The 16,137-nt window shown below is 71.3% G+C and overlaps 1 protein-coding gene and 1 non-coding gene across 2 annotated transcripts; one reads left to right on the top strand and one right to left on the bottom strand.

The window, feature by feature from the left end:
* The first annotated feature begins 304 nt into the window (after positions 1-304).
* Positions 305-411, top strand: LOC140643747 (U6 spliceosomal RNA). The gene has a single exon (XR_012039639.1). It is a non-coding gene; the product is annotated as a U6 spliceosomal RNA (small nuclear RNA).
* A 666-nt stretch (positions 412-1,077) lies between these two features.
* On the bottom strand, positions 1,078-15,141 carry ABCA7 (ATP binding cassette subfamily A member 7). The gene is made up of 48 exons (XM_072845230.1): positions 15,076-15,141; positions 14,880-14,973; positions 14,510-14,651; positions 14,307-14,434; positions 14,116-14,210; positions 13,644-13,733; positions 13,264-13,501; positions 12,993-13,132; positions 12,802-12,918; positions 12,455-12,634; positions 12,173-12,381; positions 11,899-12,075; positions 11,472-11,694; positions 11,147-11,368; positions 10,814-11,018; positions 10,628-10,744; positions 10,267-10,438; positions 9,926-10,057; positions 9,658-9,797; positions 9,436-9,573; positions 9,045-9,256; positions 8,834-8,906; positions 8,339-8,541; positions 8,149-8,197; positions 7,854-7,916; positions 7,073-7,227; positions 6,845-6,969; positions 6,679-6,753; positions 6,230-6,425; positions 6,005-6,099; positions 5,726-5,758; positions 5,381-5,486; positions 5,206-5,280; positions 4,795-4,964; positions 4,547-4,724; positions 4,334-4,449; positions 3,981-4,125; positions 3,769-3,892; positions 3,533-3,662; positions 3,320-3,440; positions 3,130-3,192; positions 2,947-3,053; positions 2,568-2,709; positions 2,364-2,498; positions 2,181-2,284; positions 2,001-2,093; positions 1,655-1,892; positions 1,078-1,576 (listed from the first exon to the last, which is right to left on the bottom strand). Exons 1-48 carry the CDS (start codon positions 15,139-15,141, stop codon positions 1,427-1,429), a joined length of 6,501 nt encoding a protein of 2,166 aa, XP_072701331.1. The 3' UTR covers positions 1,078-1,426.
* Positions 15,142-16,137: the final 996 nt, after the last annotated feature.

Raw genomic sequence — 16,137 nt, 5'->3', positions numbered from 1 at the left:
AGCGCCACCGGGGAACTCTGGGACGGTGGAGGACAAGCACCGGCCTCGCCCCGCCCCGGAATGCAAAGTAGAAGCCCTCCCGCCATGCACCGCGCGCTGCCGGCAGCTCCGCACGGCAGCTCAGCCATGAAAACGCCAAAATTTCTGACAAAAAGGAGGATTTTGAGTGTAGAAACGGACGGATATCGCTTGGGAGTGTGACCCGTGAGGAAAGGCGTGGGAGTTTGAGTTGGAGGCACTCGCCATGGCGTGAAAATTGCAAACTGGGAGAGGTTTAAATAGTTTTGCGGGGGGAGAGCAATTCGTGCTCGCTTCGGCAGCACATATACTAAAATTGGAACGATACAGAGAAGATTAGCATGGCCCCTGCGCAAGGATGACACGCAAATTCGTGAAGCGTTCCATATTTTTTTCGGGGACGATCGCAACCCCCCAACCCCGGGGAGCCCTTTTTGGCCCCCGCTCCGTGCCCGCGGTGTCCCCGAGACACTGCCCGTGGAGGCGCGGGGTGCACCGGGCAGGGGGGGGCGCAGGCGGAGCCCCGGGCGCAGCCCGCCAGCCCTGTGGGGACGGTCCGTGCCCCCCCCCCCGCCAGAGGAGATGGGTCCCAGGGGTGAGGGAGGAGATGGGCACCCTGAAACCTTTGCGCCCCACGGTCCCAGCCCTGCTCAGGTCCCTGCGTGGCACAGACCCCAAGGGGACACGCGGCTGAGGGGGTGAGACCCCTGCCCCACGCCAGGGCACCCCAGAGGGGGAGAAGGTGGAGAGGAAGGAGCCCCAGGGAGGGTGGCAGGCAGGGACCACTGCCCAGCCCGCTGCCCACCCGACCCCTGCCCCTGCCTGGGAACCATCCAGGGTGAGGAAGACCCTGGCTGGCCTTCGGCCGCTCGGGGAGCCGCGGGGAAGAGGCTGCAGGGCGGCAGCAGAGCAGGGGGCCACACCAGCCGCCCCGTGCCTCTGGTGCGAGGGCCACCCTGCTGCCACCCACCCTGCCGTACCCCCCGCCCCGTGCCCCGTGTGCCCCTCGTGGGGCTGCAGCCGTGCGAGGGCGACCCAGCCCCCGGGCAGTACCGCGGGTCTTTATTTAATTGGTCTTTTACAGCAGGCCCTGCTCTGGCAGCGAGCAGCCGGGGTCCGGGGTCCAGGGCCAGCCCCAGCACCCGGCCCTGCCCGGGCCCGGCGCAGACCCCCGCGTCCAGCTCAGCCCCCCCGAGCGTACGACCTGCCGAGGGGGAGCTGGGGCCAGCGCCGCCCTGGTGCTCCGGCCCTCCCCGGTGCCTGGCCTGTCCCACGGGGACGGTGGCCCCGTGCCGGCAGGACGGATGTGGCCAGCCTCTGGGGGTCCGGGGTGGCCAGAAGCCCCGGGCCCCCGGGTCGTGCTGCGGTGATGGCTGGGGAGGGGGTCCGTGGGGCACCGTGGCCCCGCTCAGACAGCGCTCTCCTGGCAGCTGTCATCCTCCAGGAACAGCGTCAGCCTCCTCCCAGGGCTGGGCACCGCCGGGGCCGCATCCTGCCCCGGGGCCGCGGCCCCCCCGGGGTCCTCGTCGCTCTGCTCCCTGGCAAAGTGCACGAAGACCTGCGGGGAGAGCAGGGTGAGGGGCAGCGCCGGCAGGACCCCGGCCCCCAGGCCCTCGTGCCCCGCGTCCCCTGTCACCTGGTCAAGGGTGGTCTGGGACACGGAGTAGTCCTCGATGTGGCAGGGGCCGCGGTGGGCTGCCAGGACGCTGAAGACGCTGGCCAGGGAGCCGGCGCGGGAGGGCAGCTGGTACTGCAGCAGCCCCCCGTGCCGCTCCTTCAGCACGATGCCGGGGAAGCAGCGCTGCATCAGGCTCTCCACCGGCGCCGGCCCGGGGCCACCCACCCGCACCACCACCGTGTAGCCATCCCCAAACCTGCGCAGGAGAGGGGGAGCATCGCTGCAGCGACCGGCCGTGTCCCCGTCCCCGCAGGGTGGCTGCCCCTCGCTGCCGGAGCCCTCCCGGAGCCCCCGGTCCCGTTACCTGTTCTTGAGGTGCTGGACGCTGCCCAGGCAGCGGAACCGGCCGTTGACCATGATGGCCATCCTGGTGCACAGCGCCTCGCACTCCTCCATGCTGCCGGGAGGGAGGCGTGAGGCCCCGCGGGTGCAGAGGGGTGCTCCCCTCCAGCGGTGCCGCGGACCCCGGGAGGGGGGGGCTCACCTGTGGGACGTGAGCACCACGGACCTGCCCTCCCGGATGACGCTGAGGATGCAGTCCCACAGGAACCGCCGGGCTCGCGGGTCCATCCCCGTCGTGGGCTCATCCTGCAACGGCCCCGGCGGTGGTATCGGCCCGGGCAGGGGCCGGGTGCTGCCGTGGGACCCCCCTGCTGCCCCCACTCACCAGGAAGACGACGGGTGGGGAGCCGAGGAGGGCTATGGCTGTGGAGAGCTTGCGCTTGTTGCCCCCGCTGTACTTGCCCGCTGGCCGGTCCGCGTGTGGCCCCAGCCCCAGCTTGGCGATGCCCCACTGAGCCACCTGCGAGAGACATGGAGGGGATGAAGATGGGGGTCCCCTGGGATGGGGGGGCCAGGGCGCGGGCCCTACCCTGGCGGTCTCCTCCTCCGGGACACCACGCAGGCGGCTGTAAAACTCCAGGTGCTCCCGCCCCGTCAGCAGGTCCGTGATGGCGTCGAACTGGGGGCAGTAACCCATGTGCTGGTGGACGGACTGCAGGTCGGTGAGCACGCTGCGGGGACGGGGACACAGCTGAGCACGCGGCGGGGACGGGGACAAGCTCCGGGGACAGGGACGAGGCTGAGCACGCTGCAGGGATGAGGATGAGGATGAAGCCGAGCGCAAGCGTGCTGCAGGGACGAGGGCAAGGAGGAGCACCGGGTGGGGACGGGGACGACAGCACGCGTGCTGCGGGGACAAGGAGAAGGGGAGCAGCGGGTCGGCCGTGGGGTCCCTCCGTCTCGCCCACCTGTGCCCTTTCAGCCAGGCCTCCCCCAGCGTCACCTCCGTGTCCCCCGTCAGCATCTTGAAGGTGGAGGTCTTCCCTGCGCCGTTCACCCCCAGGAGGCCGAAGCACTGTGGGGTGCAGACCGGGGTTACAGCGGTCCTGGCCCTGCCCGCGGTGCCACCTGTCCGTCCGTCCAGCACTCACCTCCCCGCGGGGGATGGCCACGCAGAGCCGGTCCACCGCCGGAGCCTTCCTGCGCCGGTACACCTGCGTGGCAGAGCCGAGGCAGCGCTGGGTGCTCCCCACCCGTGACCCGCCAGTGGGACTGGGGGCTATGGGAGAGGCTGGAGCCCCACAGCGAGGACGGGGCAGGGTCTGGCCCCACGGCACGCACCTTGGTCAGGTCCTTCAGCAGCAGGAGGTGGCCGTGCGGGGGGGTGCTGCCCACCCTCGCCCGCTCCCTGGCCACGTCCCGGTCCTCCTCCCCCAGCAAGGGCAGCTGCAGAGCCCACGGCCTGGAGGCAATGGCGGCAGGGGCACTTCCAGGGCTGCCTGCCCCACGGCTGCCCCACAGCCGCCCCATGGCTACCCCATGGCTGGTCCTCACCCGAGCCGCAGGAAGAAGCGGTATTGCAGCAGGAGGGTGAAGAGGAAGAAGACGACACCCTCGATGGCCATGGCGAACATGTTCTTCCCTGCCAGATCCCAGGACATGGGGGACACGAAGTGCTTGTCCCCTGCGAGTGGCAAGAGGGGCTGCAGGAGCGGGGGGGACACCGGAGAGGGCCCCCGTGCTGGCCGGGCTTTGGGGAGGGGGAGCAGCCCCGATGCCCCCGGACTCACCGAACCTCTCGAAGGCATCGGCCATCGCCTGGTTCTTCACCATGTCGATGAGGCCTCGGCCCAGGCAGAAGTGGGGGAAGATGAGGAAAACTTTCTTCAGGACACGATTGATGTTGTTGAGGTTCTGCCAGGGCAGCGAGGAGAGGGGTGAGTGAGCTGGCACCGGCCCCACGGGGATGGGAGGGGGGTCCAGGGCAGCCCGGGGGGGTCACCTGGTCCACGAAGAGCTCCAGCACGAAGGTGGCCACGCTGCCGTTGATGCCGATGAAGAGGTTGATGCACGTCAGGGCCACGTAGGCGGTGCTGGGGATGCTGAAGAGGAAGGAGGCCGGGTACATCAGGGGGGTGATGGACCAGCTGGAGGGGCAGAGAGGCAGAGGCTGGCTGAGATGCACCCCCTGTCCCGGGGGGCACGGCAGGGTGAGCCGGCACCCATGCCCCATCACCACGACCCCCCGAGCCAGGGCTGCCCCCGGTCCCGCTCAGAGCCCCCTGTGCCCCCCCTTCCCCGGGGTCCAGCCCCAGGGCGGGCCTGAGCCCCGGCTGGGCTCCGCTGGCCCTTCACCCGTAGAGCAGCAGCAGCAGGACCAGGGAGGGCAGGTTGGCGGAGGACACGTAGGACTTCTGCTGAAAGCAGAGGAAGATGAGGACGACCAGCAGCGCAGGGACCAGGTAGTTGCACTGCGGACACAGAGAAGCCGGGGGGGGGTGGTGTCACAAACGGGACCTGGCCCCCCGGGAGCTGTACCCCATCCCTGTCCCCATCCCTGTCCCGCACCATGTCCCAGGCGAAGTTGCCCAGCCAGTAGGTGATGGGCTTCATCCCGCTGACGAACTGCAAGTGCTTGGCCTTGCTGACCCGCTCCTCGATGAGGAAGAGCACGAAGCTGGCCGGGACGAAGGACATGGCGAAGATCACGCAGATGGAGACCAGCACGTCCACCGAGGTGGCCATCCTGCCGTGGAGGGGAGGGCTCAGCCCGGGACGAGGGGGGACCCTGCGGGACCCCTGTCCCCGGCACTCACAGGGCGGCCTCCGAGAGCTGCTCCTTGGTGAGGTTGAGGGGGTGGTTGGTGGCCGTGATGCCATAGAGCGCGGGGTCGGTGCCAGCAGGCAGCCGGGCGCGCAGCAGCGCGTTGCTGGCCACGTTGAGGAAGGAGACCATGGCGTGCCAGCCCTTGTTGTTGAACCAGACCTGCAGCCCAGGGGAGCCCGGCAGCTCAGAGCCCCCCTGCCGCCCCGGCGCCCACCCCGGCACCACTGCCGGCTGCGCCCGCAGCACCCCACACCCCACCGGGCTCCCGCTCCCCTCCAGCCCCGGCTGGGCTCGGTCCTTCTTGAGCTGCTCCAAGCCCGGATGGGGACCCGGGTGCTGCGTCCCCGCTGCCTCCCAGCTCTCGCCCCTGCGGGACCCCCAGCCCCGGGGCTGGGCGCACCTTGACGTTCCTGCGAGCATCCAAGCCCTCGATGAAGCGGCTGAGGTTGCCCAGGAGCCGGTCCAAGGGGCTGCCCTGGGTGTGGGAACACAGGGTGAGGAGCAGGCTCGGGCCAGAGCCCTGCCAGCGCCGGGATGCCGGAGCCGAGCCGGGGGGAGCAGAGCCCCGGCCGTACCGGGGTGACGTTGAAGAGTGCCCGGAGCTCCAGCACCGCCGCATCCACCTCCACCGCCGACGGCAGGGCCTGAGAGCCGCCGGCGCCCAGAGAAAAGCCACCGTACCTGCGGGGGAGAGATGGGCACTTCCAAACCTGCCATCCCATGGAAACCCTCCCGGCCCCTCCATCCTGCCCTGGGCACCCCACCCCCCCAGATGCCACGGTGAGGGACACGCAGTGAAGGGCTGAGGTTGCCCAGATGAGGACTCTGCCTGTGGATTTCTCAGGCTCTGTCCAACCCCACAGGGGAGCTCCTGCCTCCCCCCGCATCTGCACGAGACCCCAGCCCCTGCCCGGGCTCACCTCTGCTCGTTCACCCACTTCTTGTTCCTCAGCCTGAAAGAAATGGGGGGGGGGGGGAAGACCCCCCCCGAGGAATATGTTACGGCAGCGCCTGTCTGCCTGGCCACAAGCCCCCCCCGCACTTCCCCCTTACCCTGCGGTGCCCTCGCTGCCTCCAGCCCTGGCTGGGTTTGGTCCCCAGCGTCCCTCCCTGATTCCAGCGCGGTGGCAGCTTGTGCCAGAGCCCTGCCCCGTCTTCCCCCGCGGTGTCCCCGCGGTGTCCCCGGCCCCAGCACTCACCCTCGGCGGATGATCTGGGGGTAGGTCTTCACCAGGTAGTCGGAGATGTTTCTGCCCGTCAGGTTCTGCAGGACGTCGCCTGTGCCCCTTTGCATCTGGGTGGACGGACAGACGGGCTGGACGGACGCTTGGCCCCGCTGGCCTCCCCAGAGCGTCACCTGCACCCGCACCCAGCAGCGCCGGTGCCCCGGGGCCGGGCTGGCCCCGCTGCGGGCTGGGGGTTACCTGGGGCGGTGGGAGCCCCCCGGCGCCCTCGGGGCAGTCGGGCAGCATCCTGCGAGCCCCCGGCCCGCTGCACAGGCAGGGGGGGGACGGCTCGGCCCGTGTCCAGTTCCCACGCCGCAGCGCTTCCAGCAGGGCTGGCGGGGCCGGGGGGGTCAAGAAGCCATCGGGGTGGGAAGCTGGGGGGCACGGCCCCGTCCTGGACGCGGCACCGCGGGGGGAGAGAGACCCCCGTTACCAGCCTGGTGCGAGCCAGTGCCCCCCGCCCGCGGCTGCCATCGCCCCCTGCCACGGGGATGGCTGGGGGTCCCGCAGCGTGGCACCGGCTGGCAGGGCTGCTCCCGGGGGAGAGGCAGGCGCCGAGGCGGGGGCCAAGCCCAAGCTGCCCCCTCGCAGCCCCTCCAGCCCCCCGGGGCGCAGGCACTCACGCCTCCCCAGCGTCCTTCATGCACTTAGTGCCGAAGCCCGGCTCGGCCAGGAGCGCGTCCAGGAGCCGAGCCGTGTCGGGGTCCCCCGGGGCGTCGTTGCTGCCGGGAGATGCGGGAGTGAGCCGGCGGCGGCAGGGGCTGCGGGACAGGGGGGAGGGGGACATGGGGGGACACAGGGATGGGGACCCACCTGAAGAAGGTGAACTGCTGCCCGTACATCCAGGGCTGGAGGCGCAGCGGTGGGTACTTCCCGAAGGGCGGCACGATGAGGCTGAAGAGCAGCGCGATGCAGACGAAGACGGCGGGCAGGACGATCTGCCGGGGGCCGGGGGTCAGGGCCGGCTCCGCAGCCTCCTGCCCCATCCCCTCCCCACCCTCCGTGCCACGGCCCCGTCCCATTCCCGTCCCCCGGCCGTACCTGTGCGAAGAAGCCCCGGGTGCTGCGTCGGGCGTGGAGCATCCTCTTGATGAAGAGGGCGCGGAGCTGCTGGCGGGTGAGCGCCCAGCCCCTCACCCTGCGGCAGGCCTGCTCGGCCGCCCCGCGCAGCAGGTCCGTCTCCTGGGGCTCCTCCGCTGCAAGGGCAGAGGGGGGTCCGGCTCCAGCCCTGGCAGAGCCGGCGGCGAGGGGCAGGGGCTCACGCCCGGCGTGGGGGGACGGTGTGCTGGCAGGGGCGTCCCCCCACCCTGGCGGGGACGGGGCGCTGGACGCGGGGACGCGACGGGAGCCCCCCCCAGCTCCCCCAGCCCCCTGCTCCTACCTCGCCGGGCTCCTTGGGCTCAGTGCAAAGGAGAGGAAAGAGGGGTTACAGCCACGCCGGCGCCTGCCCAGCCGGGGTCAGCACCGACCCAGGGCAGAGCCGGCTCCCCAAACTATCGCAGCCCCCCCAGACTCCCGCGGCTGCCCCCACGCCACCTCTGTCTCCAGGAGAAGGGGCCCGGACACGTCCCCTGGGATTTCATGTCCCACCCCGACCCCTGTACGGAGCCGGGCTCCCCCAAACCCACCACGAGCGTCCCTGAGCCCCCCCTGCCCGCTGCCTGCCCAAAGGGATGCGTGTCCGAAGGGATGCCTGCTTGGATGGGCGCGTGCCCGGATGGACGCGTGCCGCGGCCCCAGCCCAGGGGGTGAAGGCAGGGGGCACCCAGCAGCAGGGGCCGGGCGGCTCGAGGGTCCCAGGTCTCAGCTCCCCCCTCCTTACCCAGCTCCCCGTCGGCTGCTTCCGCGTCCCCCCCCTCGCCGGGGGCTGCTCCTCTCCTTGTGCCTGACAAAACGGGGGTGAGAGCGCCAAGGTGGGACCAAGGCCACAGCCTGTGACACCTCCCTGCACCTATGGGTGCTCCCAGCGGGAACCCCAGCCCTGGGAAGGGCGAGGGCCACACGGGGTGCTGGGGACACCCGCACCCCTCTGCTCCAGGCTGCTGAGCATCTCCCTCTGCCCCCCCCGCACCCCGGCACCCCGAAGGCCAGCTCCGGCCAGCACAGAGGCATTTTACCTGCCGTGTCAGCTTCCACCCCCATGTCCTGGGCCACCTTCAGAAAGATCTGAGGGCGGGAGGGGGCTGGCATTACACACGGCCGCCAGCACCCACCACCCTGGCAAGGCAAATCCCCCAGGTCGCGGGCAGCCCCCGGCAGAGCTCCGGGGAGGGTGGGCACCCCAGGCGCCGCAGCTCCTCCGGGTACCTCTTCCAGGGTGGTGTCGGAGATGCCGTAGCTGGAGATGCCCAGTTCCCCCAGGCGGGCGTCCAGCTCGCGGAAGAGGTCCCCGAAGGCCCCGTCCTTGGCCCCGCTGTAGGGCAGGACAAAGAGCACCTCGTGCCCAATGTCCTCCACCAGCCGGGAGCCGGGGACCAGCTTCTGGATCAGCGCCAACAGCTGGGCCACATCTGGGGGGGACGGGGAGGGCTGGAAACCTGGGGCAGGGGCCAGTGGCCGGCACAGGAGCTGGCCAAAGTTGGCGTGTGCCCGGTCTGGGGGTCCTCGGGGGAGGTTTGCAGTGGGCAGGAGGGCAGGGAGCCCCTTCCACCCCACGAGTGCAGGGGGGCCAAGAGCCGGCGGCAGGGCAGGGCGCACCCTGTGAATGCACCCACAGGCCCCCCCCCGGCCGACGGGGGACACGTGGGGAGCACCCGGGGGGTGACGCCGCACTGAGGGCGCAGGGAGGGATGGGACCCTCACCCACGGCGCTGGCCTCGCTGCCCCGCTCGCTGCCCAGGCCCGTGTCGCTGCTGTGCTCCGAGTCGCTGCCGTCCTGCGGGAAAGGGCGGCCGGAGCCTGGCACCCCGCGACGGCATCCGACCCCGAGCCTGGGGCTCGGCACTCCCCGATACCCATGATGGAGGCACCGGCCGCCCTTTTGGCTGATGCTCGGCGGGGCGGAGGGACCCACCTTTTTGGTGGTGCTGGGGATGGTGCCAGTGCTCCCGCCCGTCCCGACCTGCTCCCGCTTCACCAGGGTGAGGTGGTAGCCGGTGCCCAGCCTGGCCTTGAGGAAAAGCGGGGACCCGCAGCAGCAGAGCCGGCCCTGCGAGATGATGGCGGTGCGGTCCCCCAGCAGCTCCGCCTCGTCCATGTAGTGGGTGGACAGGATGATGGTGCGGCCTGGGGGGCAGGCAGCGGGCTGGACCCCCGACCTCCTCGCTGGACCCCCCTTTGTGGGCATCTCCCCACCAGCACTTCTCCCTGCTCGCCCCATGGGCCCTGCTGCCGGTTCTCCGTGGCTGGGGGGCCCAGACACACGGAGGGGGAAGCGGGATCCCCCCCGTCCCCCCAGCCCTGACCTTTGCGGTACTTGAGCAGCAGCTCCCAGATGCTGCGGCGGGAGTAGGGGTCGACGCCGGCCGTGGGCTCGTCCAGGATGACCACCCGGGAGCCACCCACGAAGGCGATGGCCACTGAGAGCTTCCGCTGCATCCCGCCTGCAGGGCAGCATAGACAGCGTTGAGGGGGGGCCCGGGGCCACGGACCCCCTCCCGGGTGCTGGTCCTGCCCCCCGCACGCACCCGAGAGGTTCCTGGTCTGCTCCCGGCGCTTGTGGGGCAGCCCCATGTCCTGGATCAGCTGCTCCATCTCCGCCTTCACCCGCTCCTCCGACAGCCCCTTCAGCCGCCCGTAGAACCAGACGTGCTCCTCCACCGTCAGGCTGGGGCGGGCAGGGATGGGGCGGGCAGGGATGAGGCGGGCAGCCCTGCCTGCACCAGCCCTGCCTGCGCCAGCCCTGCCTGCGCCAGCCCCCGGCACTGCCCCCCCGCCTGCCCTGCCCCTGCCTACATGTCGAAGAGCACGTTGTGCTGGGGACACGTCCCCATGGTTTTGCGGATGCTGTCGATATCGGAGCGGATGTCCCAGCCCAGGATATAGGCAGTCCCGGAGGTGGGGGGCAGGAGGCCGGTCAGGATGGACCTGGATGGGGGACCGGCAGGGAAAGGGGGTCACGGAGCGCAGGACCAGCGGGGCTCGGGGCCAGGGTGCCCTGTTCTACGCGGGATGCTCAGAGCCCGGCCTCGCGGGGACCCAGGAAGGGACAGGGCCAGGGCAGAGCCAGGCTCAGCTCCTGGCCCCCGGCCGTGGCCATGCAGCCCCCCCGGCAGACCCCAGCCCCTCCAGCTCACATGGTGGTGGTCTTGCCAGCCCCGTTGTGGCCCAGGAAGGAGGTGATCTGCCCCTCGTAGAAGTCCAGGCTCAGCCCGTTGACGGCCACGCGGCTGCTGTTGCGGTAAATCTTCACCAGGTTGCGGATGGAGACGCCGGGCTGGAGCTGGGCAGGCGGCTCCTCCACCAGCACTGGAAGCCACCGGAGGGTCACGGCCCTCGCCGGGGGCAAGACCCCTTGCCATGGGGGGGCAGGACCCCCCGCCATGGGGCAGGCCCCCTCACCGGGGGGCAAAGCCCGGGCAGGAAGGCTCGAGCCCAGCTCGGTGGCTGCTGCCCTTCAGCCGCGTGGCTCCGGGGCAGGCAGGGGCAGGGGCTCACCTTGGGGCGCAGTGAGGGGGCTGGTGGGGTACGGGGGGTGCCTGGCCGAGGACGGCTCTCCAAGCCAGTAGCTCTTCAGGAAGGGGAAATTCCAGGGCTTGGGGATCCCGTACTGACCTGCAGCAGACAGGGGCTGAGCGGGGCCGGGGCCGGGGGGGCTGCCGGGCGCCGGGGGGGTGTGCTCACCTGGGAAGACGCCCTCGAGGTACCAGGTGGCCAGGCCATAGAGGCCGGCGTCCAGCAGCAGCAGCCCCATGGCCGTGGCGAAGTTGTAGGGGTCTCCCGGCACAGGGCTGGCACCCAGGTTGTGCCACTGGATGCCCACCCCCTGCTCCTCATAGAGGGAGAAGTACTCGCAGCCGAAGCCAAAAGCCACCGGCGACAGCAGGCTCTGGCGGCAGCAAGAAGGGCAGCATGGGCAGAAAGACCGGCCCAGGGGGGTTCAGCCCCAAAGCCCCCTGCCCGGCACGCCCGGGGCGCCTGAGGGGCATCGGGGAGGGGGCAGCCACAGCCGCTCACCACGAGGACGCGGAGCGGGAAGGTGATGTGGTCGCGCCAGGCGACGCACAGCACGTAGGGCAGGTAAAGGGAGAAGTAGATGATGCCACCGCAAGCCGAGGCCAGGTTGGCGCGGGGGAAGAAGGTGCTGATGAGGAAGCACTGGCTGATGGTGGCCACCGAGAAGGTGCTGAGGAAGAGGAAGATGACGGCCGGGTCGCTGTAGGGCAGGATGTTTCCCAGCTGCGGATCGAGGCAGGTTGGAGCCTGCAGAGCCCCCCGTGCCGACTCCCAGACCTGACACTCCCCGCGTCACCCACGCTATCCCCCATATCCTGCAACCTGCCTTGAGGATGAGGACGAGGAGGGCAGAGCTGAGGAGGAAGGGGATGAAGCTGCTGAGGAACCAGCTGAGCCAGAGGATCCCGCTGCTCAGCCCCATGGTCTTCATGGTCTCCTTGAGACGCGTCTCCTTCTCGTGCACCACGCCCTTGATGATCATGGCCACAGAGTAGATCCAGGCCAGCGTCATGAAGAGGGGCAGCGAGCGGTTCAGGACCCGCAGGAACCTGCGGGAGATGGCACCGGCCCTTCCACCTCCAGCCTGACACCCTGGGGCCACCGCCGAGCAGGGGACACCCGGGACACAGACCAGCCCCGTGCCACCCCCCCCCCGGGGCAGCGATGCTGCAGGATACTTGGCTCCGTCCCCTGCAGCAGTGGGTCACGCGGGGGTCCCGGGGGGCCGGGGCCATCCCCCACCGCCCACTCACACATCGTCCACGTAGCAGGGGTAGGGCATTTGCTGGACGTAGACCCCCGTCCGTGGGGCAGCCCCGGTCTGCACCCGCACCACCGCCTGCTCCACCAGGTCCTGCACGTAGACGAACCCCCCCCACACGTAGCGCAGGTCGCTGAAGGGGTCGGCCGCGGGGCCCGGGTCCCAAAACCTGGGGGCAGAGCACGGTGCTGGGAGGGGGGACCCCCCACCGTGGGCACAGGCTGCTCGGGCGGCCGTGGAGGCCACAGGGGTGGGCGTCCCCCGACCTGTCCTTGATCTTGTTGGTCCTTGTGACATCGTCGATGTCCATGCGGATCTTGTAGCGGACGTGGGGGGGCAGCGTGGGGGCCGTGGCGTTGGTGGGGGGCTGGAAGACCACAGCTGCCCAGAACCGCTGCTCCTCCAGCAGCTCCAGGGCCCGGGCCACCAGCTGCTCCTCGGTGGCCACCGCCTCGATCTTGTCCAGGCAGACACACTGCGGGCAGGGCAGGCAGGGCTCAGCGGGGCTCGGGGAGCCAGCCCGCCCGGGCAACTGGGCCGACACGCACCTCCATGAACTGCGACAGCGTGCTCAGGACCGTGTCGGCATCGGCGTACACCTGGTGCCAGGTGAGCCCCGGCCCCGCCGCCGGCCCCGCCAGGAACCCAGCCAGCGCCGGCAGCTTCCAGGAGGTGCCGTTGAGGAACCCGTCCAGGAGCTGGGCCGTCGCCGGGGCCAGCAGCAGGTCCTGCAAAGCACCAGGGTACGGCGGGGCGATGCAGCCCACCCCGCTCCCAGCTGCAGCCCACCCCGCTCCCGGCCAGGAGCCCCAGCTGCAACCACCCCACCGCACCCCTATCCCGCACCCCACTGCAGCCCGGTCCCCGGTGGGGAGAGGGTCTGGGGGTCACGCACCCGGAGGACCTGCATCTCCAGGCTGCCGTTGAGGAAGGCGTAGATGCGGGGTCCCAGCTCCCGCCAGGCTCCCCCCACCTCCCCCAGCACCGCCAGCTCCCGGAAGGTCCGGTTCACCTGCGCGGGGCAGGGGGTGAGGCAGGGCCGGGGTGAGCCCCCCCCCCCAGCCCCCCCCGGAGCCCCCCGCTCACCTCGGCCATGATGCTGTCGGGGCCGGGGCCGGGCGGCGCGTACAGGATCTTACCCACGAAGAGGGGCTTGACCCCCCGCCAGAAGATCTGCGAAAGCGGGCTGGACTCCAGGCTGCGGACCAGCTCTCGGCAGAAGGGACCTGGGCGGGGGTAGAGCCGAGCCCTCGCCACCGGCCCCCCCGCGCTGGCCCCCTGCCGCCTCCCGGGCAGCCCCGGGGGCCCGTGCCCAGCAAGCCCCTGGCCGAGCCCCCCCGCAGCCCAGCCCACTCACTGCTGGCGCTGCCCGGGGCCGCGGCTCTCCGCTCCGAGCTGTTGCGGTCCAGGAAGGCTTTGACGTCGTTGTCCTCGTACCAGTTGAGGGAGGGGACCCTGAGCCCCCCGCCCTCGGGGTGCCCGCAGGCGATGCGCGACAGGGCCCTGAAGGCGCCCGAGCCGGAGGCGCTGGCGTTGGGGGTCGCCAGCACCCCGAGCTCCCGCCGCAGCTCGGCAAGGCTGGTCATGGAGGAGACCTGGGGAGAGCGGGAGGGGGAGCAGAGCGTGGCTGCGGGGGACAGGGATGCCCAGGGACACCGCGGAGAGCGGGGCACTGCTGGGGTGCAGGGGGGCGGAGGGGGGGACGCTTGTGCGGGGGACCGGGGAGCGAGGTGCTACCTCCTCCGTCAGGGATGCCGCATCCCGCAGGAAGGTGCCCACGGCTTCCACGGTGCCAGCGATGCTGCCCGCCTCCGAGCTCAGCCGTTCCTACAATGCATGGGAAGGGGGTCACAGCCCCTCCGGGGGGGGCGGGGGTCTCCGCCCCGGCGCCTTCCAGCACCCAGCAGGTCCCAGCGCCTGCCCGGGCGGGGGGCTCACCGCCAGGAGCCGGGGGAGGTCGAGCTGGGAGAGGAAGGAGCCCTCCATGGCGCGGAGCTGGGGCCCGGGCAGGGCGCAGAGCCCCCGCTGCAGGCGCTGGGTGGAGGCCGCATCGCCCCCGGCCAGGAAGCCCCCCAGCTCCGAGGCGTCGCAGACCACGGCCTTCAGCGGGAGGCGGGTGCCCACCAGGGAGAGCTGGCGGGAGAAGGCCAGTCACGCCGCAGCCGCCGGCACCGCGGGCAGCGGGAGCGGGTGCTGCGCCGACACTCACGACGCGGGGGCTGAGCCGAGCCCCCATCAGCTCGTCCACCAGCGCGGGGGGAAGAGATGTGTTGCTCCGGAGGAACTGCGAGAAGGTCTCGTCCTCTCTCAGGTAGTCCCTCACCGGCAGGGCTGGGGGGGGGCAGGGGTCAGCCGGGGGGGGGTCTCGCTCTCCCGGCACCCCCCGTCCCCGGTGCTCACCCCTCTGCTGAGCCCCGCTCCCCCGGAGCCGGCGCAGAGCGGGCAGGAGCCGGGCGAAGCTGTGCAGGAGCCGTTGCCCATCGGCGCGGAGCAGGACCTGCCGGGCCTCGGCCAGCAGGCGGGAGAGGCTGCGGGGGCGCAGGGTGGGCGGTGAGACCCCGGCCCCGCTGCCCGCTCAGGCCCCGCAGCCCCCCGCCGCTCACATGGAGCCGTCGAAGTTGCCCACCAGGCCGGGGGCCTCTCCCGCCGTCGGGTGCCGAAAGCAGGGGTTGTTCATGTTGCAGACGATGCCCTGGAGCCAGGGCAGGGTCCCGGCCGAGGGCAGGGCCTTGTTGGGGAAGTGGCCTGCGGGAGAGGGAGAGATGGGTCCGGGGGGGGGCAGCGCGGGACCCCCGGGGCCGCACACACCCCCGAGCGGGGAGATGCCAGCGAGCCCCCGGCTCACGTCCGCCTCGCAGGTTTGCCTTCCCCGGTGCCACCCAGGGCTGTGCCGGGGCCCCGCAGGGCTCCCACGCAAGGGGGGTCCCCAGCAGGCACGGGGGGGGGCCGCCCCAGAGGGCACAGGACACTCACACTCATGCTGCTTGAAGGGCGGGTGGGATTGCCGCACCGAGATCAAGATGAAGAAGAGGAAGAGGGGCCACAGGAGCTCGATGGCCAGCTGGAGCTGGGGGGAGACCCATGGTTGGGGGGGTCCCTGTCCCCCTCAGCCCCCAGGGCTCTGCCTGCCCCCCGCACCAGGACCCAGTGGCTCCGGGTGCCCGCTCACCCGCTGCCGCCGGCGGTAGGTGAAGTTCTTCCAGAGCAGCAGCCCCAGCTGGGTGCCCACGGCCATGGCGGGGGCGCGGGGGGTGCGTGCCCCGCACCCCGCTCAGCTCCGGCTGCGGGCGAGAGCGGGGGGGAGTCAGCACCAAGCTGGGGGCGACGGTTGGGGCTCTCGCTTCCCTCTGGCTCGGGGCTTATCCCACACCGGGCAAAGCGCCGGGCACACGGCTGAGCTCCGGGGACTGGGAGGAGCCGGCCTGGCATTCCTGCAGCAAAGCTCCTTTCCGAAGCAAAGCCCTCAAATCTCATTCTTTTCTAAACCAAAAGCAGCAAAATAGGGCACAAGCTCTGCAAGTCCCTCCAGGTCAGCGCTGCGTTAGGAGCGGTGAGCGGGACCCACACAGCACGGCAAGCACGGGGAGCAGCCGGGCACCCCAGCAGCCCCGGCTACAGGAGCGGCTCCGAGCCCCGGAGAGCTGGGCAGCCCGGGGGAGGCCTGGGACCTGCCCGTGCCTCAGTTTCCCCCGTGTGAGGGATGTGGCCGGGCCAGCAGTGAAGTCGGGTGTTTCTGGTCAGACCCTCAGTGCCCCAGGAGGGGAAATGACCCCCATGCAATGGGCTTGAGGCATGAGCTCAGACACCCAGGTCCCACAGGTGCCCCCCAAGCTGTGCTGGGGCCCCGGCAGCTCCGTCCCCGTCCCAGCCCCATCCCAGCGAGCCCCTGTGCCCAGACAGCTCCTGGGACTTCACCCGCCCCCGGACAGGGCCCAGCGGGTCGGCAGCCCCCAGGACCTGGCAGCAAAGCGGCAGCCTCCCCATCCGGCCGCACGGGCCGGCTTCGTGCCAAACCCCGGCAGGCAGAGGTGGCACGACCGAACTCGCAGCTTCCTGCCCGGTGAACACCCACGCCCCGGGAAAGGCCAGCTCCGGAGCTGCCCCTGGGCCACCGCGAGCTCGGGACACCCCCGGGTCACCCGCGCTGCCCCTTCCACCACCCCGCGTTGGTGGCCGAAGCTGCGGACTCACCCGCCCGCCCTCTCGCCTCCCGCGGCCTCGCACCTCCGCC

Source organism: Ciconia boyciana, chromosome 24 (genome assembly GCF_034638445.1).
Source record: "Ciconia boyciana chromosome 24, ASM3463844v1, whole genome shotgun sequence".
NCBI lineage: Eukaryota > Metazoa > Chordata > Aves > Ciconiiformes > Ciconiidae > Ciconia > Ciconia boyciana.
The sequence above is the reverse complement of the archived record's forward strand: the minus strand, read 5'-3'. Positions and strand labels throughout refer to the sequence as shown.

Bases quoted from the DNA above. Each gene is read 5' to 3' on its own strand.
- ABCA7 (XM_072845230.1), bottom strand. From the start codon at position 15,141: ATGGCCGTGGGCACCCAGCTGGGGCTGCTGCTCTGGAAGAACTTCACC. The intron at 6,100-6,229 runs GTAACCCCCAGC...CCGTCCACCCAG, and splicing joins GGGGGCTCCCACCGCCCCAG to ATGCAAAGGGGCACAGGCGA. The intron at 4,126-4,333 runs GTGAAGGGCCAG...CTGCCCCTCCAG, and splicing joins CTGCTGCTGCTGCTCTACGG to CTGGTCCATCACCCCCCTGA.